The sequence below is a fragment of the Podarcis liolepis genome, assembly GCF_965112155.1.
Source record: "Podarcis liolepis genome assembly, chromosome: W".
Lineage (NCBI taxonomy): Eukaryota > Metazoa > Chordata > Lepidosauria > Squamata > Lacertidae > Podarcis > Podarcis liolepis.
Window position 1 is genome coordinate 2,320,636 of NC_139568.1, and position 22,483 is coordinate 2,343,118.

At 42.5% G+C, this 22,483-nt stretch overlaps 1 protein-coding gene across 1 annotated transcript in view; it reads left to right on the forward strand.

Annotated features, from left to right (window-relative positions):
• Positions 1–1,167: 1,167 nt before the first annotated feature.
• The window catches only part of LOC310697807 (inositol polyphosphate 5-phosphatase OCRL-like), a gene marked incomplete at both ends in the record, with an annotated part of 45,158 nt that continues 23,842 nt past the window's right edge, over positions 1,168–22,483 (forward strand). Inside the window, 4 exon segments of the mRNA XM_083484439.1 lie at positions 1,168–1,498; positions 12,782–12,930; positions 13,640–13,760; positions 13,868–14,010. Coding sequence (XP_083340565.1) covers positions 1,168–1,498; positions 12,782–12,930; positions 13,640–13,760; positions 13,868–14,010 — 744 coding nt within the window.

Here is a 22,483-nt window from a genome sequence, read left to right on the forward strand (position 1 = left end):
CCCATCAATTTAAATAGGTCTGCTGTGGAAAGGACTGATGTTGACTACAACCCTGATGTTTTCTGATTATTTTATAGAGCGTTTCCCTCAATAGCAAAAAATGGAGGCAGAGACAATTTACTGAATTTCAAAACCACCAAAGCTTTATTGAATGAACGAATCAATTTATTACAGCCACAAACCAGAATATGGACTTCTACAGAGATAGAGAACATGTAGAAGAAGAAGAAGAGTTTGGATTTCATATCCCGCTTTATCACTACCCTAAGGAGTCTCAAAGCAGCTAACATTCTCCTCCCCCCCCCCAACAAACATTCTGTGGGGTGAGTGGGGCTGAGAGACTTCAGAGAAGTGTGACTGGCCCAAGGTCACACAGCAGCTGCATGTGGAGGAGCGAAGCACGAACCCGGTTCCCCAGATTACGAGACTACCGCTCTTAACCACTACCAAACACTGGCTCTCATATATATGTAGGTTAAAATCAAAATCTATAAGCTAGAACACAGTAAAGAATACAGATGTGAAACTATTAAAATGTGTAGTTTAAGACCTTAACCGCTAATTTAAAATATGCATGTCAATGCTTTATTATAATTAAGGCAGGTAAAATAATTATTACTCTTTTAATGTACTGTAGGTTTTTCCTGATTTTATGGTTTTATCTTTCTGTAAACGGCAGATGTTTTTGCCTGGAAGGGGGCCGTATTCTGCAATGTGCTATCGATGCAATAATAGTGCAGCTTTCTAATGGACTGTCCACGCAAACATCATTCTGCTTTCTCAGTTGCTCTGCAATGCTTCGCCAGGGTTACCACATCATGGCCCCCTGGGGGTGCGCTCCTGTGTTGTAGCTCAGGAAAAGCAGGGCAAAATTCCTCTAGTATGGCTCACAGTGAGGGCTGCTGAGAGTTGGGAGAGATCTCGGAGGCCAAAGAGTTTGCTTTTCTGCTCAGTACAGGGGATCTTGCCAGATCTTCACCCCTGACTGGCCGAAGATGCCCATCTCTCATCCATGCAGCTCCACAGCGTGCCTGGATGATGACTCAGATGGAGCTGGACACACCATTCCTGAAGGATGCAATAATATTGCAATTGTGGTGGACCAACTACATGCCAACAGGATGTCGGACTGAATGGGCCTTGGCCTGACCCAGCAAGGCTCTTCAAATGCGCTTATGTTCCCCTGACTTTGGGGACGCCTTGCGGGAGTCTCACCCGTCTCATGGCTATTCTTCTACTGTGGACCAGTTCTACAAGCTCTCCCCCGAAAGCAGCTGCACCATCCAGAACATGCTGGCACTGTACCTGAAGAAGAAAGCGAACACAGACCAGGAGGCAGGGACTTCTAGGGGAAGCGAGGCCTTCATGCGGGAAGCCTTGACTCCTCACGTGCTCCCTGGGATCAGCTTCGACCCCACCACCCAGTCTTCTGCTGGTGTCACTCTTCCCCCTGGCCCAGAACAGGAGGCTCCTTCCCAACACGCAGAATGGCTTGCACGTGATCGATGGGCCTGTGCTCACTGTGACATAGGCAGGGCCGGATTTATGTATAGGCTAAGTAGGCTGAAGCCTAGGGCCTCTAGATCTAGGGGGCCTCGCCAGCCTGCCCGCTCCCCAGCGCCGCAGACAGTCTTCCCTCTCCCCAAATTGCAAACCCAAGACTTCATGCAGGGCATTTCTCCCCCATTTCAAGGACATTTTGCTTCAAAAGGAAAGGTGGACTTGCCCCCCGGGCCCGGGATCGCCCCGTGAGAGAGCCTGTTGATGAAGTATTGAAGAGCTTGACAGCTGTCAAGTCAGCTGTCAAGACGGAAAAAGAGAACCCTGTTTTTATTGCTTCTGCCGGTTACATTGGTTACAATTTGTTGACAATAAGGAAGGGCTGTTACAAAATAACTGGATTTCTGGACTCGAGCTGAAAAGAATATTAAGGAACTAAAATCCCCCTAGAGGGACTTAGTGACATTACAGAAATGGCTGGAGGAGAGAAAATCCAGGTTGAATTGGACAGGGCATTTGTTCTCTTGGGAAAGCTACAAGGTCAATTTGATGTTATGGCTACAAATGTTTCAACTCTGGACTTAACAGTAAATAACATTCTTGGATCGGATAAGGATTGGAAACAAGGAGCTTATTTAACTGGACAAATAGAGAAATCCGAGAGTTTTGAGAATATGGAGAAGGAGACATATGTCGCCCCTGAAGAAAAGGAAGGAGGAGCTGGTGTGCAGATGTTAAAAGAGAGTTCTACTTAGAGGCCTGGCATGATGGCAATAAAGGAAAATAAAAATCTGATGTGGAAAGCCCGGCCTGAATTGGAGATTGAGAAATGGAGAGATCTTCTTATGTGGAGATCAGAAGACCTAGGGATTACAAATGTGATTAAGGTGGAGGTTATTTTATTTTTATAATATTTTTATTGCTTTTTTCCAGGCTCAAATACATAATCGATAACTCAACAAAAGCGACTTTACAGAAGGAAAAAGAAAAAGTTAGAAAAGAAAATATTCATATTTCCAAGGCAATTTTTCGTAATCTACTGGACTTCCCCACATCCTCCACACCCTGCATTCTTTACAATAAAAATAACAGCAAATTGTTACCTTGTTTCATGCGTTTTTTGTACTTTCATCTAATTATATTTTAGGTTTAGAGTACTTGTTGTTAAGTCACTTTTCCCCATCATCAATCCTAAAAAGATTACTCTAAACTTTGGTCTTTTCATGGTTATAACTTAGTTTCCACCATTTTCAAATTTAATTGCTGAAGCTAATTTTTCCAAAACTTAGCAAATTCTCAACATTCATATAACTTATAATGTTTTTGTAAGTAGTCCTTAAATTTTTTCCAGTCCTCTTCTATTGTTTCTTCTCCCAGATCTCGGATTCTGCCAGTCATTTCGGCCAACTCCATGTAGTCCATCAGTTGCGTATGCCACTCTTCCAGCGTGGGTAACTCTTGTGTCTTCCAATGTTTGGCTATAAGAATTCTTGCTGCTGTAGTTGCATATAAGAAGAAAGTTCTATCCTTCTTTAACACTCTCTGGCCGACAATGCCCAGGAGGAAGTCCTCTGGTTTCTTGTGGAAGGTATACTTAAATACCTTTTTCAACTCATTGTAAATCATTTCCCAGAAGGCCTTCACCCTTGGGCATGTCCACCAGAGGTGAAAGAATGTTCCTTCAGCCTCCTTACATTTCCAACATTTATTATCGGACAGATGATATATCTTTGCAAGCTTGACTGGGGTCATGTACCACCTGTATATCATTTTCATAATGTTTTCTTTCAAGGCATTACATGCCGTGAATTTCATACCGGTGGTCCATAACCTTTCCCAGTCTTCAAACATAATGTTGTACCCAATGTCTTGAGCCCATTTTATCATGGCTGATTTAACTATCTCATCTTGAGTGTTCCATTTAAGCAGCAAGTTATACATTCTTGAAAGCACTTTAATCTTTGGTTCAAGTAATTCTGTCTCTAATTTCGATTTTTCCACCTGGAAACCAATTTTTTTCTCCTTTTTAAAAATCTCTTGAATTTGGGCATAATGTAACCAGTCTCGCACCTTGTTTTTTAATTTGTCTAAGCTCTGCAGCCTCCAGTTGTCTCCAATTTTTTCTATTATCTCACAATATTTTGCCCAACCACCCTCCATATTAAGTCTTTTTGGGGCCTTTGCCTCTATTGGTGAAAGCCACCTCGGAGTCTTGTTTTCAAGTAAATCCTTATATTTAGTCCAGACAATGAATAAAGCTTTCCTGACAATATGGTTTTTAAACAATTTATGCACCTTTACCTTGTCGTACCACAAATATGCATGCCATCCAAAAGCATTGTTAAACCCTTCCAGATCTAGGACATCAGTGTTTTCTAGTAAGAACCAATCTTTCATCCAGCAGAAGGATGCCGCTTCATAGTATAACCTTAAGTCCGGCAGGGCAAATCCCCCTCTTTCTTTCGCATCTGTTAGTATTTTAAATTTTATCCTGGGCTTTTTGCCCTGCCAGACAAACTTCGAGATATCTTTCTGCCACTTTCCAAAACCTTCCACTCTGTCCACAATCTGTAGGGTTTGAAACAAAAACAACATCTTTGGCAATACATTCATCTTTACGGCTGCAATTCTTCCCAACAAGGAAAGTTTTAATCTTGACCAAATTTCTAAATCCTTTTTGATTTCTGACCAGCATTTTTCGTAGTTGTCTTTGAATAAATTCAAATTTTTACCAGACAAATTAACCCCCAGGTATTTCACTTTTTTAACCACATTTAACTCCGTTTCCTTCTGGAACCCATCTATTTCTGAAGGTGTCAAATTTTTTGCCAAGACCTTAGTTTTTTGTTTATTCAGCTTAAATCCCGCCACCCGACCAAACTCGTGAATAAATTCTAAAACTCTTTTTGTACTAGATTCTGGCTCCTGTAATGTTAAAACCAAGTCATCTGCAAAAGCTTTCAGTTTATATTGTTTCGCTCCGACCTGTATTCCTTCCACCAGCTGGTCCTTCCTAATCAAATTCAGCAGCACCTCCAGGACAGAGATAAATAACAGAGGTGATAAGGGGCACCCCTGTCGTGTCCCTTTTTCAATTTTGAATTCTTCTGTCACCACATTGTTCACTATCAATTTAGCCTTCTGCTCTGAATAGATTGCTTCTATACCATTTTGGAACGCCCTTCCCACTCCCATCCCAGTTTTTCTTCATAAATTTCCAAGAAATGTTGTCAAAGGCCTTCTCTGCATCTATGAAAATTAACAGTGCTTTCGTATTCAAATTTGTCTGCAATAACTCCAAAACGTCAATAATATTCCTAGTGTTGTCAGACAAATGTCTACCAGGGAGAAAGCCTGCCTGATCTTTATGAATTACTTCATTTAAGACTTTTTAAAATCTACTTGCCAAAATATCAGCAAAAATTTTGTAATCCACGTTTAGGAGTGAGATGGGACGGTAGTTCTTAAGTTGAGTCTTTTCAGATTCCAGTTTTGGTATCAAAGTGATGAAAGCTTCTTTCCACGATTCTGGTGCCCCCTTCCCCTCCATAATTTGATTGCATACCTCCATTAGTGGTTGGATCAAATAGTCCTTTAATGTCTTATAATACTTGGAGGTAAGTCCATCTGGGCCTGGGGATTTACCTAATTGCATATTCTGAATGGCACTTTCAATTTCCTGCTGTGTTATTCTATAGTTCAGGGTTGTTTGTTTATCTTGAGATAATTTTTGCAGTCCATTAATTTTTATAAATTGGCTTATCTCAGTCTCTGCCTGAGGCCCTTGAGTAAATAATTTTTTAAAATATCTCTGGAAACACTTTCTAATTTCTTCTGGTTTCTGAATACTTTCTCCTTCAACCTCCAGATTGGTAACAAAGTTCAATTTTTGTCTCTTTTTCAACTGCCATGCTAGTAGTTTTCCACATTTATTTGCTGATTCAAACGATCTTTGTCTCATTTGTTTAATTTTCCATTCAACTTCTTGATTTATCAATTTCGCATATTGTGTTTGGTGAAATTTAATTTCTCTTAACACTTCTTTTGACTTTGGATTAAGTCTAAGCCTCTTTTCACCGTCTCTTATCTTCTCTAGTATCTTATCTTTTTTCCCATTCCAGAGTTTTTTCTTAATAGTATTCTGTTGGATCAGAAACCCTCTCATAACTGCTTTGCTCGCGTCCCAGATTGTTCTCTTTTCCACCGAAGTGTTCAAATTTATCTCGAAGTAATCCTTCAACGTTTTTTGGGCCTTCTTCACAATCTCCTGATCTCTAAACAAGGTGTCATTCATTCTCCATCTAAAGGATCCAGCTGGCGTAAGTCTCAGTTCCATTTTCAAAGCGTTATGGTCGGAGCAGGTTTTGGGGCAGATTTCTATTTTTTTAGTCTTAGGTGCCAGTCCTCTAGTTATCCAGATTTGGTCGATTCTTGTCCATGATAGGTGGGCCTCAGAAAAGAATGTCCCTTCTTTACCTAAGGGGTTCTTTGTCCTCCATATGTCAGTCAAGTCCATATTGTCAGTTAGTTCAAAAAAGGTTTTAGGTAGTCTGCCATCTTTAGTTAAGTTTTGGTTTTGTGACTTGTCCATGTAGGTGGAGACCACCCCATTCATATCTCCCATCAGAATGATGTTAGTATAGTCAATATGATCCAGCATTATCTCATGCAGCTTTTTGTAAAATTCCGATTTCCCCTCGTTTGGTGCATATATTCCTACTATCAGAAATTTCTCTCCTTGTGTTAGTATTTCAATCGCCAAAATTCTTCCTTGTTCGTCTTTAAACAAAAACTTTGGTGATAGGTTCTCCTTTGCATAAATCACTACCCCTCTTTTCTTAACCTTATCTGATGAAATAAATTCTTGGCCTAGTCTTTTATTAATTAAAACTCTCCTATGGAGCCTAGTCACATGTGTTTCTTGCAGGCAAATAATGTCCAATTGTTCTTTCCTCAATATATGAAAAATCCTTTTTCTTTTCTCGGGGGAATTTGCACCATGACTGTTCCAACTAAGTAGCTGCAGAGACATCCTGAATCAGTTTGTCAACCAGTAGGGATGCGTCTCCCTTATCGTCTAAGTCTGGAGGTGGGGCGGGTGTTGAGCCAGACGGAGGTGGTGGCCAAACTCCTGCTACTCCTTTCCGAAGGTCCTCCCCGTGGTCGTTCAGGAACTTTTCTTGGTCCTCTGCTGTTCTAATTCTTACTTTTTTCCCTTTAAAATTAAAAGATAGTCCTTGAGGGAATTCCCACCTATAGGGGATTGTGTTGTTTCTCAATAGTCCTGCGAGGTCTTTATATGTGGTTCTTAAGTCCAAAAGTTGTTTCGGTATGTCTCTGAAGATTTCTGCTGTCCTTCCCTGAATCACCAGTGAGTTTTTAAAGTGTAGGCCGAGTATATTATCTTTTTCTTGCTTAGATCTCAAAATGATCAAGCAATCTCTTGGTTTGTCCTTCCTCGCCACTCTTCCCAATCTGAAGGCGGTGACAATTTTGAAGTCCTTGTCTTCTGCTAAACCCCAGAACTTTGATATTTCTGCTGTCAGGAAACCAATCAAATCTTCTTTCTCAAGTTCTGGTATATTTCTCAGCCTGAGATTGCTTTCCCGATTTTTCAATTCCGCCATGGACAGATAAGCTTGCTGTTCATTGATCTGTCTGCTCAGTGGTCTTACTTCCCCTCTTACTTCCTCAATCTTCTTTTTATTTTGTTCTGCTTTTAAATTTGCTTCTTCAGCCAATTTACGATTTTCTGCCGTTGTTATTTGAATATTCCCTATTGCCTGTGTGTTTTGAGCAACTTGGTCAGTCAATTTATTAATTGTAGCTGTCACTTGGTCAAATTTAGTCGCCTGTTCATCAGCTTTCTTATTTAATGCTGCCAGCTGGTCCAATATTTCTCTAGAGACTGGATCCAGCCCTCCTGAAGCTATATCCCCAAGAGCTGGCTGTTTAGCTTCTCCTTCTTGCAGGCCTGTAACAATTGGGACAGATGATCTACGTGGCAGCACAGGCAAAGTTGATTGCAACAGTTCAGTTTGTTTTGCTTTTTTGGCAGCCCTTGTTTTTGCAGCGCCACTCATTCCACAGCTGTCCATGTATCAAGGTCAAATTGTAAATCCCATGGGAAAAGCAGTCCAAGACATAAACATCCAAGCAGAGGATTTGCAAAACAACCAGCAGTTCTCAGAGACTAGATATTCCACAGTCCAGTAGGGGGAGCTCCCCAAAAGTTAGAAAACGAAATGAAAAGTTTCCACCATTAAGTTCCCAAATAAAAATGGAAGAAGGAAAAAAAAAAGAGGAGAAAACCTTCAAAGTTCACTTTAAACTTGCAGAAATTTACCCAAATCAAAATGAAAGTTCTTAACAATGGTGCATGCAACAGTTCCTTATTTGTATCTTACAGATAGCCCCGATGTAACATTTTAACTTTAAATACAGTTACCGCAGTCTGATGGTTCTTTTGTATCCAGGCAGCCCGAGAGCTGGGTTCTCAAAGCTTTGTAATCCACCAAAAAGAGGAGAAGAGGTCCCAATCTATGTCCAATCCACTTACACAAATGCGATTTTTTACTTCTAAACAGTCAAATCCGAATTTGCAGAGTATATTCCAACTTCTTTTAAAAACCCCTCTCAGCGCTTCAGCTTTTATAAGCCTTTGCTTGATACTTTGAGCAGAGCCGGAAGACGGACTTCCTTTTTAACGTCTCCCGCTTTCAGCCAAATTTCACAAATTTAGATTCAAAAATCTTGAGGTTCTTACTCACGGGTATGTTGTTTAAAATCGAATATTCAAAGAAGAAAGGTCAGCGCTCATCAGCAGCAGCCGCGCGGCTTCACTTCCGCGGAAAGAGCGATGAACTCACAGCACCGCTACCCCCTCCATGTTCCGGAGCCCCTTACGGGGTCCCTTCTTCGTTTCCGAGGTCGCTCTTGGTGCCCGCCGAGTCCCACGACCACAGGCTCACTCTACCTGTGGTTTTTCTTAGCGGGTCTCCGCTCTGCCGCAGCGGACGACCCTTTCCTGCGGAGCCCCTCTTCACAGCGTAAAGAGGACCGCCATTGCCGTTTCGCGCCGCCTCCGGAAGTGATTAAGGTGGAGGTTAGAGCTTTGGGGATTTTTGAACTGGAAAGGAGCAAGAAACAAGAAATGGAACACCCCATAGGCTCTACTCTTAAGTATGGAGGCCTAGATGGAAAAAATATGGACCCTGTTGGGCCGGAGCTTCTCCAAGATTTGGTGTTTAATATCAAGGTCTATCAAAAAGACCGGCAGAGAGGAACTGAGAGACCATTAAGAGCCTCGGATGTGAGATCTCCAGGCTGATAGTAGATTAAGACTGATGGACATTGTTGGGGGCTGAAACCGGGAAAGGGGGGTGGAGTTTGGGAATCCAAAGGGTTCATAATTACAATTTATTTCGTTTTTTACTTTGTTTGTTATTGTTATATAAATTGGGAAATTCGTGGAAGGGAATCTTGGTCGACCTTAGAAAAAATGTTTTAAGAATAAGAACTGATGTATAAGTTCGATGTTTAAGTTTGGACAAGGTAAAACTGGATTCTCTTTTTTTTTAATGAACTAAACTAAATGAAAATAAGGTTATCAAAAACAAATTGAAGGAAGGGCTGAGAAACACTGCAAAATTAATGAATGTTAGAATGATGACGGTTTAGAAGCTAAGTGGTTTATAGCAGTAATGTTTAAGTTAAAAGAAAAGAAAGGTTAAAAACTAAATGAAATTAAGGGAGAGGATTTGCTGAATAAATAATTTGAAATTAGAATACAGAAAGGGGAGGTAGGAGGAGGTCAGCGAAGTAAGGTATAAGAAAATAAGGGATTGAAATTATACTTGTTTTTTTGTCTGTGTTTTGTCTGTTTTCTTTATATAATTTCTGAAACTTCAATAAATATCTATTAAAAAAAAGGAAAGGTGGACTTGGAGAAGGCAAGCAAAATGCGAGGGAGATAGTGAAAGATACAGGAAATTGAATGCAGATTTCCAAAAAATAGCAAGGAGAGACAAGAGGGCCTTTTTAAACGAGCAATGCAAAGAAATAGAGGAAAACAACAGAATGGGAAGAACCAGAGATCTGTTCAAGAAAACTGGAGCTATGAAAGGAAAAAACCCAGAATAAAATTTAAGATTTTAACTGACGCAAAGGAAAGAGGGGGATTTGCCCTGCGGGACTTAAAACTGTACTATGAATCAGCAGCTTTCTGCTGGTTGAAAGACTGGCTACTTCTTGAGAACACAGATATCTTAGATTTGGAAGGGTTTAACAATGTTTTCGGATGGCATGCATATATATGGTATGACAAGGTGAAAGCTCATAAAGCTTTTAAAAATCACATTGTTAGGAAAGCATTATATAATGTTTGGATTAGATATAAAGATTTGTTGGAAAATAAAACCCCAAGGTGGTTGTCGCCAATGGAGGCTAAAGCCGTGAAAAAGCTTAACATGGAGGCCAAATGGCCAAAATATTGGGAAATTTTGGAACAAGAGGGTGATAAACTGAAATTACAGAGTTATGAGAAATTGAAGGTTAAAGTACGAGATTGGCTCCATTATTATCAAATAATGGAGGTGTTTAAACAGGACAGGAAAATTGGCTTCCAGGTGGAGAAATCAAAACTAGAAACAGAACTGTTAGAACCCAATACTAAGAATTTGTCAAGAATGTAAAAATTGTTGCTGAAATGGAATACACAAGATGAAACAGTTAAATCAGCCATGATTAAGTGGGCACAAGACATTGGTCATAATATTATGTTTGCTGACTGGGAACAGTTGTGGACCACCGGTATAAAATTTACGGCATGTAATGCCTTAAGAGAGAATATTATGAAAATGATTTACAGGTGGTACATGACCCCAGTCAAGCTAGCAAAAATCTACCATTTGCCTGATAATAAGTGTTGGAAATGTAAAGAAACTGAAGGTACTTTTTATCACCTTTGGTGGACGTGCCCGAAGATTAAGGCTTTCTGGGAAATGATATATAATGAAATGAAAAAGGTACTTAAATGTACTTTCCCCAAGAAACCAGAAGCCTTTCTCTTGGGCATTGTCGGCCAATTGGTGCCAAAGAAAGACAGGACTTTTTTATGTATGCTACTACAGCAGCAAGAATTCTCATCGCAAAGTATTGGAAGACACAGGATCTACCCACTCTGGAAGAATGGCAGATGAAGGTGATAGACTATATGGGACTGGCTGAAATGACTGGCAGAATCCAAGACCAGGGGAAAGAGACGGCGGAAGAAGATTGGAAGAAATTCAAAATTTATCTTAAGAAATATTGTAAAATTAATGAGTGCTAAAATGTTGAGGTTATAGAAAAAAGGGGACTACAGCTGTAAAAGATTAAGTAAAAGAAAAGAACAAGGGAAAATTAGATAAAATCAAGGGGGAGGATTTGCTGAAACAAATTTGGAAATTGGGATGCAGAAAGGGGAGGTACGGGGAAGTCGGTGAAGAAAAAAGGATTTGAAATTATACATGTTTGTTTATGTGTTAGTATGTTTGTATTGTGTATTGTTTGTGTTTATACAAATTGTGAAAAACCAATATTTTTTTAAAAAAAATAATAATAATGAAAGGAACATTTCATACAAAGAGTACCATAATAAAGGACAAAGGTGGAAAGAACCTAACAGAAGCAGAAGACGTCAAGAAGAGGTGGCAATAATACACAGAGGAATTATACGAGAAAGATATGGATGTCTCTTACACCCCAGGTAGTGTGGTTGCTTAAATATATTGTTGTTGTTTAAAATATATTTTTTACTAGCCTGCTCAGGAGGATGGAAAGGCAGGACACTACTAGCATCTCAGCAGACTAGGAAAAACAAACAAGCCTTGCAGAAGAATGATTGAGAGGACTTACTTACAAAGGCTCAACTATCAAGCAGGATCTGTTTTAGAGTCAAATTTGTACGTCGGGATGAACTTGATCTCTCCCTCTGTGAAATCAGCAAAAGCTGTCTTTTGGGTACGCTGAATGTTTAGCTAAAGCCAAAAAGAAATAGCTAATCAGCAGAGAAGCAAAAGACCCCCTGTTGCCTGACAATGGAGTCTATTAACAGCCACTGTTGTGCTGGAAGACCAAGGTGAAGTACTAGTAGGTTAAAGGTAAAGGTAAAGGTAAAGGGACCCCTGGTTGGACAGTGTTCTCGAAGCTACAAACATGAGTCTGACCAAACTGTGGGAGGCAGTGGAAGACAGGAGTGCCTGGCATGCTCTGGTCCATGGGGTCACAAAGAGGACACGACTAAACGACTAAACAACAACAACAAAGGGACCCCTGACCATTAGGTCCAGTTGTGACCGACTCTGGGGTTGCGGCGCTCATCTCACTTTATTGGCCAAGGGAGCCGGCGTACAGCTTCCGGGTCATGTGGCCAGCATGACTAAGCCGCTTCTGGCGAACCAGAACTGCGCACGGAAACGCCGTTTACCTTCCCGCCGGAGCGGCACCTATTGATCTATCTGCACTTGGATGTGCTTTCGAACTGCTAGGTTGGCAGGAGCAGGGACTGAGCAACGGGAGCTCACCCCGTCGTGGGGATTCTAACCGCCGACCTTCTGATCGTCAAGCCCTAGGCTCTGTGGTTTAACCCACAGTGCCACCCGTGTCCAACTGTTAGTAGTACTCAGTGGCCATTTGTTTTTCATGTCTGCTTTTATGATATGTTTATCAGTATGTGGTTAGCAGCTTCAGATGCTACTGTTTTACAGAGGCTGTTTAGCTTGCTCTTTTTACCCCTTTACTAGACAGGCTGTATTTCTGTGCTGTTTTCAGAGTCAGGAATGCCCATTCCTTCATGGCCAGCATGGAAACACAGAAGGCTAGCCATTTAGGAGGTTTGCAAAGAGGACAAGGGTGTTACGGGGCAAACAAGCTTGGCACAGCAGATCTGAGAGGTGGTTTTCTGCTCCCGGAAAGCCAGCCTGGAAACCAGGTTGCCAGGTGAAGGAAGAATGGAGAGATCAACCAACTCACTTGCCTTCAAAGAATTTCTGGTTGCCTGTGGCTACTGAGATAGTGCTTAGATATCAGGCTGGCTGACACATCTTAAAAAATACAAGGGAAAAGCGTTTTTTCTTTCATTAGCAAAGCTCCTTTGGGGCCCCGAATAGCTAAGCTGAGGAAGAAGTGGCTGGCATTACTTGTTTGTTCTTGGTCCTGATCTTGCCTGCCCTTGCACACTCCTGTTGTCTTTGCATATTTAACCAGCACGTCTGTTCCGATTGGAGTCCTATTCCTGCAGTTCCACATCCTTCTCTTTGGCACTTGGGCATTCGGTTCCAGGAGCTGGACCTGAGCACAGAGGCTTTCTTCTACTTGGACTCGACAAAGGAGCAAGAGTGGCTGACAGCTGTGGAAAAGGCTTTGCGTTCCAATTCCAAGTACAAGAAAGTAAGTCCAACCCCACCCATTTCTTCAGCAGCCAGACAGCTGTCAGGAGCTGGAGTGAGGAGGAGGAGGAGGTCAGCAATAAAAAACACCTGGTGTCAGTGGTGTTTTATTCAAAAGAAGCCAACATTCTTTATTCAAAGAAACCCAAACCGTGCAGGCCTCGTGATCACAGAAACCTTTCCCAACAGCTCTTGCCCCAGTGAGGTAGTTGTGAAGGCTGAAGGTTGCTACCCTCCCACCACTCTCTGAAGTCTCCTCCTCCCCCTGGTCCTTCCCTAGCAACCTGAGACTCTGGCACCTTGCCTGTCTTTGCTCCCTCCTCTTAATTTCTCTGTGTTCTGGGAGACCAGCAGGGAGGGGAGCTGATCGCAGCAGGATGGGGAGACCCCCTGGCTTCTTCAGCAGCCTGCCTGATCTCTGCCTCTTGACCTCCGCCTCCAGCCTCCACTTCTGCCTCGGATTCTGGGCTGCTGTTTGCCACAGAATCTTCCTGCCCTCCTGCCTCTTCAGTTTCCAACACCTCCTCTTGCTCACAGTCTGCTCCCTCTTCGCCCTCTGACGACCCCCCACCAGTTCCCTGGCTCTGAGCCTTCTTCCCTTGGGGGATCCCCAGTTGGTGCCACCTGCCACTCCAATCTGCATCCAGCCGGCCCAGGACAGCAAGCAATGAACAGAGCTGGTAGACATCCCAGTACCTTGCATCTTCTAGGTGCAGCTGGTCCGTCTAGTCGGAATGATGTTGCTCATCTTTGTCCGGAAGGACCAGCTCAGCCGCATCAAGGAAGTGATGAGGGAGACAGTGGGCACAGGCATCATGGGGAAGATGGGGAGTAGACCCTGACAGCGGAATTCCCTACGTCTATCTTTCTGTCTGTCTATCTGTTTTTCTAATCTCTGCCAACCAGTTTCCCCCTCTTTCCTGCTTGCTCACTAACAGGCATCTTTGCTCCGCCCCTGCAGGGTAACAAGGGGTGTGTGGCCATGAGGTTTGTCTGCAACAATACCAGCTTCTGCATGGTCAATTCCCACCTTGCTGCCCACGTGGAAGACTTTGAGCGCCAAAACCAGGATTACAAGGATGTAACTTGTTGGTCTCTGCTATCTGGAGAAGCAAACTGAGTCATGTTTCTGTAACTTTCCTGCCTGTGTGTAGCTCAGGGTAGGCAGCATTTGTTGTTGTTTAGTCGTTTAGTCGTGTCCGCCTCTTCGTGACCCCCTGGACCAGAGCACGCCAGGCACTCCTGTCTTCCACTGCCTCCCGCACTTTGCTCAAACTCATGCTGGTAGCTTCGAGAACACTGTCCCACCATCTCGTCCTCTGTCGTCCCCTTCTCCTTGCGCCCTCCATCTTTCCCAACATCAGGGTCTTTTCCAGGGAGTCTTCTCTTCTCATGAGGTGGCCAAAGTATTGGAGCCTCAGCTTCACGGTCTGTCTTTCCAGTGAGCACTCAGGGCTGATTTCCTTCAGAATGGATAGGTTTGATCTTCTTGCAGTCTATGGGACTCTCAAGAGTCTCCTCTGGCACCATAATTCAAAAGCCTCAATTCTTCGGTGATCAGCCTTCTTCTTCTTTTTTTTAATAAAATATTTATTGAGATTTTACACAAAAGAAAAACAGTGTGATAAAAAATACAAAAAAAGATAGTTAAAAAAGTAGAAAAAAGAAAGAAAAGAAAAGAAAAATATCTTTAAAAAGAAATAATCCATTTTTCAATATCTTTAGGTTCATTTGCTTATTTCCTTGACCTCCTCACACCTCCCCTTTTTGTATTCCCGTTTACAAAGTCCTTTCAGCAAATCCTTACCCTCTTTCATTTATCTTTACTCTATATTCTTAACCTATTATAACTGTAAATTTTCATCCATATAACTATCTATATTTACATATTCTTATTAGCCTTAATACCAAAACCACTTATTTTCAGTCCAACATCATTTTAACATTCATTAATTTTACAGTATTTCTGCAGATAGTCTTTGAATTTCTTCCAGTCTTCTTCCACCATTTCTTCTCCCTGGTCTCCGATTCTGCCAGTCATTTCTGCCAATTCCATATAGTCCATCATCTTCATCTGCCATTCTTCCAGAGTGGGTAAATCTTGTGTCTTCCAATACTTTGCAATAAGTAATCTTGCTGCTGTTGTAGCATACATAAAAAAAGTTCTATCCTTCTTTGGCACCAATTGGCCGACAATGCATAGAAGAAAGGCCTCTGGTTTCTTCAGGAAAGTATATTTAAATACCTTTTTCATTTCATTATAGATCATTTCCCAGAAAGCCTTAATCCTTGGGCACGTCCACCAAAGGTGAAAGAATGTACCTTCAGTTTCTTTACATTTCCAACATTTATTATCGGGCAAATGATAGATTTTTGCAAGCTTGACTGGTGTCATGTACCACCTGTAAATCATTTTCATAATATTCTCTCTTAAGGCATTACATGCCGTCAATTTTATACCTGTGGTCCACAACTGTTCCCAGTCAGCAAACATGATGTTATGTCCAACGTCCTGTGCCCATTTAATCATAGCAGATTTAACTGTCTCATCCTGAGTGTTCCATTTTAACAGCAAGTTATACATTCTTGAATGTATCTTTGTTTTGGGATCTAACAATTCTGTTTCCAACTTTGATTTTTCCACCTGGAAGCCAATTTTTTTATCTAAATTGTAGGCCTCTCTTATTTGGTAATAGTGAAGCCAGTCTCACACTTTATCTTTTAGTTTCTCAAAACTCTGCAATTTCAGTTTATCTCCTTCCTGCTCCAATATTTCGGCCACTTGGCCTCCAGATTGAGCTTTTTCTGGGCCTTTGCCTCCATCGGTGACAACCACCTTGGGGTTTTGTTTTCAAGTAAGTCTTTATATCTTGTCCAGACGTTAAACAATTCTTTCCTGACAATATGGTTTTTAAATGCTTTATGTGATTTAACCTTGTCGTACCACAAGTATGCATGCCACCCAAAAACATTGTTAAAACCTTCTAAATCCAAAAGGTCTGTGTTCTCAAGAAGCAGCCAATCCTTCAACCAGCAGAAAGCTGCTGATTCATAATAGAGTTTAAAATCTGGCAGGGCAAATCCACCTCTGTCATTTGCATCAGTTAATATTTTAAATTTTATCCTGGGCTTCTTGCCCTGCCAGACAAATCTAGAAATGTCTCTCTGCCACTTCTTGAAACAGTCCATTTTGTCTAAGATTTGTAGTGATTGAAACAAAAACAGCATTCTTGGCAATACATTCATCTTTATAGCAGCAATTCGACCCAACAAGGAAAGCTTCAGATTTGACCATATTTCTAAATCCTTTTTAACATCCGACCAGCATTTTTCATAATTATCTTTAAATAAATTCCCATTTTTGGCTGTCATATTATTCCCCAAGTATTTCACCTTCTTAACCACTGTTAAACCTGTCTCATTCTGAAACCTCTCTCTTTCAGTCATTGTTAAGTTTTTCTCAAGGACTTTAGTTTTTAACTTATTCAACTTAAATCCTGCCACATGGCCAAATTCTTGGATCAGTTCTAATACTCTTTTAGTACTAGGTTCTGGCTCCTGTAATGTCAATACTAAGTCATCTGCAAAGGCTTTCAATTTATATTGTTTGGCTCCGACCTGTATACCCTTAATCAGATGGTCCCTTCTAATCATATTTAACAAAACCTCCAGGACCGAAATAAAGAGTAATGGGGAAATCGGGCAGCCTTGTCATGTCCCTTTCTCTATCTTAAATTCCTCTGTCACCACATTGTTAACTATTAATTTAGCCTTTTGTTCTGAATAAATTGCACTTATACCATTTTCAAACCCTTGACCGACCCCCATCCCCTGAAGGTTTTTCTTCATAAAACTCCAAGAAATATTATCAAAGGCTTTCTCGGCGTCCACAAAGATTAAAACTGCTTTAGTGTTAATGTCCTCTTGCAACTTCTCCAAAATGTTAATTATATTCCTTGTGTTGTCAGACAAGTGTCTGCCTGGGAGAAAACCAGCTTGGTCCTTATGTATCTCTTCCCCTAGTACTTTTTTTAGCCTTTTAGCCAAAATGTCAGCAAATATTTTGCAATCCACATTTAACAGGGATATGGGTCGATAGTTCTTAAGTTGTGTCTTTTCAGACTCAGTTTTTGGTATAAGTGTAATATATGCTTCTTTCCACGACTGACGCTTTTCCCCCCTCCAAAATTTCATTGCAAACCTCCTTTACTGGTTGAATTATCCAGTCCTTCAAGGTTCTATAGTATTTTGAGGTTAAGCCATCCGGCCCTGGAGATTTTCCCAACTGCATATTCTGAATGGCACCTTCTACCTCCTGTTCCGTAATTTTGTAGTTCAACATTATCTTATTTTCTTGAGAAATCTTTTGCAATCCGTTTGTTTTCAAAAACTGGTCTATGTCAGACTCTTTCTGGGGCCCTTGTGTATATAGTTGTTTAAATTACCTCTGGAAGCATTTTCTAATTTCCACTGGATTCTGAATGTTCTTTCCATCCACCTCTAAATTAGCAATAGTGTTTAACTTTTGTCTTTTTTTCATCTGCCAAGCTAGCAGTTTCCCACATTTATTTGCCGATTCAAAAGTCCTTTGTCTCATTTGTTTAATTTTCCATTCAATTTCCTGATTCATCATCTTCATATATTGCACTTGATGTAATTTTATTTCTCTCAGAATCTCTTGTGAATTGGGTTTCACTCTCAGTTTCTTCTCGCCCTCTTCAATTTTTTTTTCTTTTTTCTCATTTTGAGCTCTCTTCTTTAATGAGTTCTGTTGAATCAGAAACCCCCTCATAACTGCTTTACTTGCGTCCCAGATTACTCTTTTTTCCACGGTAGTGTTCAAATTTATCTCAAAATAGTCTCTCAAGGTTTTTTGGGCCTTCTTAATAGCCTCTTGATCTCTAAACAAGGTGTCATTCATCCTCCATCTGAAGGAACCGGTTGGTGTTAGTTTCACCTCCATTTTCACGGCATTATTATTATTTTTTTATTATTTTTATTTTTTTCCAAACATAATTTTTATTAATTTACACCAAAATAAAATAAAAATAAAAATAAAATACGGCATTATGGTCGGCGCACGTCTTAGGGCAGATCTCTACCTTTCAAATCTTAGGTGCCAGTCCTCTAGTTATCCAGATTTGGTCAATTCTTGTCCATGTCTTTTGGGCTTCAGACAAGGTTCCCTCTCTACCCAAGGGATTCCTAATTCTCCAAATGTCAATCAAATCCATATTGTCAGTCAATTCAAAAAAAGTTTTTGGTAGTCTACCATCCTTAGTGACTACCTGTCTCTGCGACTTATCCATGTTTGTCAATACCACTCCATTCATATCTCCCATCAAAATAATGTGGTAGTCCATATAGTCCAACAAAGTCTCATGCAACTTCTTATAGAATTCAGATTTCCCCTCATTCGGTGCATATACTCCTACTATCAGAAATTTTTCTCCTTGTGTTTAAATTTCAACTGCTATAAATCTTCCTTGATCATCTTTAAAAACAAATTTCGGTGATAGGCTCTCTTTTGCATAGATAACTACTCCTCGCTTTTTAACCTTGTCCGATGAAATAAATTCTTGGCCCAGTCTCTTATTGATCAATATTTTCCTGTGTAGCCTTATCACATGTGTTTGTGTGGCAAGTTACCTCCCCCAATGAAATGAAGACACGGACACAATGATATAAGGTTAATGGGCGTAAATGGCCACAACTTTATTGATTACGGAAATTGAAGGTATTGGCCTTAGGCATTGGCTCCTATCGACTACCCGGCATGGTGACCGGGAAGGGTTGAACACAAACCGCGGGAGTCCTGTTGAAGTACGCCAACTAGGATCCCACGGGTGTCACCGCTCGGGGGCGTGCCGGGGGCCTTACCTCACAAGGCTTCGGACAAGGCCACCCCCCCGGAGTCCTCTACCGGACTACCCCTTCACATTGGGGGAAGGTGATGGCGCTTCCTTCCCCCCTCCATTTGTCTAACCATTGCCCCATGCCAATGCCTAACCGCCAATGCCGAGAAAGTTGTGACGATTGCTACGAGGTAGGCGAAAAAACCAAAAGGCAGGAAATTGCGCCAACTTGGAAAAATTCCTACCAGGCCCCTTGCGGCGACCAACCGGAGTCCATAGCAAGGCCAAGTCTAGCTAATCTAAGGGTGGGTGGGATGGGAAAACCGCTCTTCAGCTGGGCGAGGGGAAAAGAGGGCGGTCCCCGGGCGTGCCTGGCCCTAAATAGCCCGGGCCACGCCTCCCCCGCCCGCCCATTGGCGGGCTGGGTTGCAGACACGCCCAGGGATTCCCCCAAGTCTTGCGGGGGCAAGGGAAGCCCCCGCGGATGTGGGAGGATCCTGCCCGCAACACCCTCTCCGCTGCAAGGGCGGAAAGGGCTTTCCTGTAGGCAAATTAAGTCCAATTGTTCCTTTTTCAATAAATAAAAAACTTTCTTCCTTTTCTCCGGGGAATTAAGTCCATGAATGTTCCAGCTTAATAGTTGCAGAGACATGGTATTTTAAAATTATTTTTCCTCCAACTGCTCCCAGTAACTCCTCTTGTTCTGACGGTGGTATCACTTTCTGTAACTTGTCCAATCCCAAGGGTGGTGGTACTTTGTCTGATGTTCCTGGTCGTAAGGCCCTTGGATCTTCTTCCACTCCTTTTTGCAGGTCTTCTTCGTGATCTCTCAGAAATTTTTCTTTCTCCTCCACTGATCTTATTTTAAACTTTTTACCTTTAAAGGTAAAAGTTAGGCCTTGGGGGAATTCCCACCTAAAGATGGTTCTATTACCTTTCAACAGTGTCACCAAATCTCCGTAGTTAGACCTAAGGTCCAGCAAGTGTTTCGGAATATCCTTAAATATCTCCACTCTTGATTCGTGTATTGTCAGAGTATTCTGGTAATGAAGGCTCAATATTTTATCTCTCTCCTCTTTTGATCGAAGGGTGATCAAAAGCATCAATTCTTCGGTGATCAGCCTTCTTTATGGCAGGCAGCATAGTGCTCTCCAAATGTTGATAGACCAAAATTCCCATAATTGCTAAGAACTGGCCTTGCTGACTGGGGCTCATGAGAGTTCCACTTCAGCAACACCAGGAGGGTGCAGTGTCGGCGATCCCTGTTGCTGCAGCTGCACCACTAAGGTTTCTACTAGAGCAGCCAGTAGAGAGCAACATAAACCGAGTGGCAGAGATGTATTAGATTAGATTATAGCAAATGTAGGCAACTTCTCCAGTGATCGGGGTGGGAGTTGCAGTTTGTTAAGGGCAGTAACGCAAAAGCAGAGCGGCCATTTTGCATGGAGAAGGTTCCAGGCTCAGTCACCAGTGTGTGCAGCTAGGGCTGGGCATGATCTCTGCCTGAAAGCTGCTGCCTGTCCATGTAGTCAGTCCTGAGCTTGATGGGTCAATGGTCTGCCTCAATATAAGGTAGCTTCCTATGTTCCTGTGTACTACAGCAGGGTTTGGAGGGCCACAAGCGCCCTGCCCATGAATTCAAGAACCAGGGGAAATTCTAAAAGTCTTTGCTGAAAGGACATCAAAGCAGGGGCCAGGTGAACCTCTTTGGGAGATTATTCTGAAAGGTCGGGTGCCATGACTGAAAAGGCCCTGCCATACTTGAAAGAGCAGGAGTTCCCTGGGAAAGAGCTGCCCCTGCTAAAGATTCTAGTCCAGGGGTCAGCAACCTGCGGCTCCGGAGCCGCATGCGGCTCTTTAACACCTTTGCTGCAGCTCCGGGGCGGAGGCAAGGGGAGGAGGCGCATTTTCTGGGCGGAAACACGCAAAAAGCCGCTTATGAGTGGATCACTCCCTTATCTACTGGGGGCGCCTTGATCACGCCGAAAACCTCTCCGTTTGGATTGCTTGCTGCCTATCCAAGTCGATTCGCTGCTGGGAGCCCAGCGCGCTACGCAAGCTCATCGCCGCATTTTACCTTTCCTGGGGAGGACTCGGCGCGTCTGGTGGATCAGGTTGTGGGCGGATCAAGTTGCGGTGGCGTGGAATTTGTGCTTTGTGACCGTTTGAAGTGTGTTTTTTTTCTTGGGAGGCTGGGCGGCGCGAAGAGAGGGAGGCTTGTGGTAGCGTCGGGGCTTGTCTCTAGCAAAGTAAGTCCTCGCTATTTGGTCACACGCGCAGCATTCTCCTTGTGGGGGTGAGGTGGCTTCGGCGCTCCAACGCTTGCTTTGCAGGCTGCTTTTAAAAGCGTTGGAAGCAGCTGTGCTGTTGCTGGGTAACCGGATCGTCCCAGCAGCCATCTTATCTGCCCACGTGGTCTTCTGAGGCGGCCACCATCTTACTATAGGCAATTCCACGTGGGAGTTAGTTGCCTGAAGCCCCTTTTTAGTTGCTTGAAGCCCCTTTTTAAACCTAAGCAGGGGAAAGTTTGGTGAATAGCTAACGCTTTCCTTGGGGAACGTTATGCAACAGCTTATTGCTGGTCTTTGTCGTCCCGCCTTTGTAAGCAGGCTGCATTGAAAGGGGGCATATACGCTGGTCACTGTTTTGAAGGGGAGTGAAGAACACACACTCAAAAAAAGGTAACTTGTTAATTTAATGTTTATTTCTATGAGGAGGAGTAATTCTGAGGGGTCAAACAAAGAAATAATAAAAAAAGTGTCAAAAAAGGTATTTTTATAATGACGAGGATGACATTGGGCCCTCATTATTAATTATTATTTACATCAGGCACGGATTATGATTTATGGTACACTGGGGCCCTGATTATTTTTCTATGGCATTTTGGGGCATTGATTATTGGGTGTAATGGGTATGAGTTACTCGTGCGTAAACTGCCGCCTCTCTAGGCTTAATTGCCTTGTTAAACCGTTCTGACTGCACAGCCCATCTCCGCGTAGCTGTCTCAGTCGCTAGCAGAATCTGTCTGTGGGCGTTTCTTAAACCTCTTCCAGCATAGAAGCTGTCTGACTCCCAGTCGCCTCCTCCTCTCACTGCGCGGGAGTCTTCTGCGCAGGGTGGGCGTGGGTAGTGGAGGACCTGTGCTCTCCTCACTGATGTCCAGAGAAGAATCCCGGAGCTCTCTCTCCGCTTCCCCCATCTGCCCCCCTTTATCCCTGGTGTTGCGCTGATTTCCTTCCCCCTCTACCGAGCTGCTTCTCCCCCTGGTGCTGGGTCCTTCGCCAGCAGAATCTGGGAGCCTCCCCTTCGCCTCTCGCTCTGATGTCAGTTCCCTGACATCGGGCATAGCAAATTTTGCTATGGAGCCCTCTGATTTCTAATTACGTCCCTGTTTTGGACCCCCGGTAGGCCAGCCATGGATAAAGGCAAGAAAAGAAAAATTTCTGAAGAAAACAGAATGTTTAATGATACATGGACAGAATCATTTGCATTCTCTACTGACAAGACTGGTTTACCAGTATGCTTAATATGTGGTGAGAAATTTGCAAACAACAAAAAGTCAAATATTGCAAGACATTTCCAGAATAAACACACAGCCTTTGCTGAAAAATATCCAGATGGAGATGAGAGACGAAAAGCCGTTGCAGAACTTATGAGGAAGGTTGATAGGAGCAAAAATAATTTCAAGAATTGGGTGAA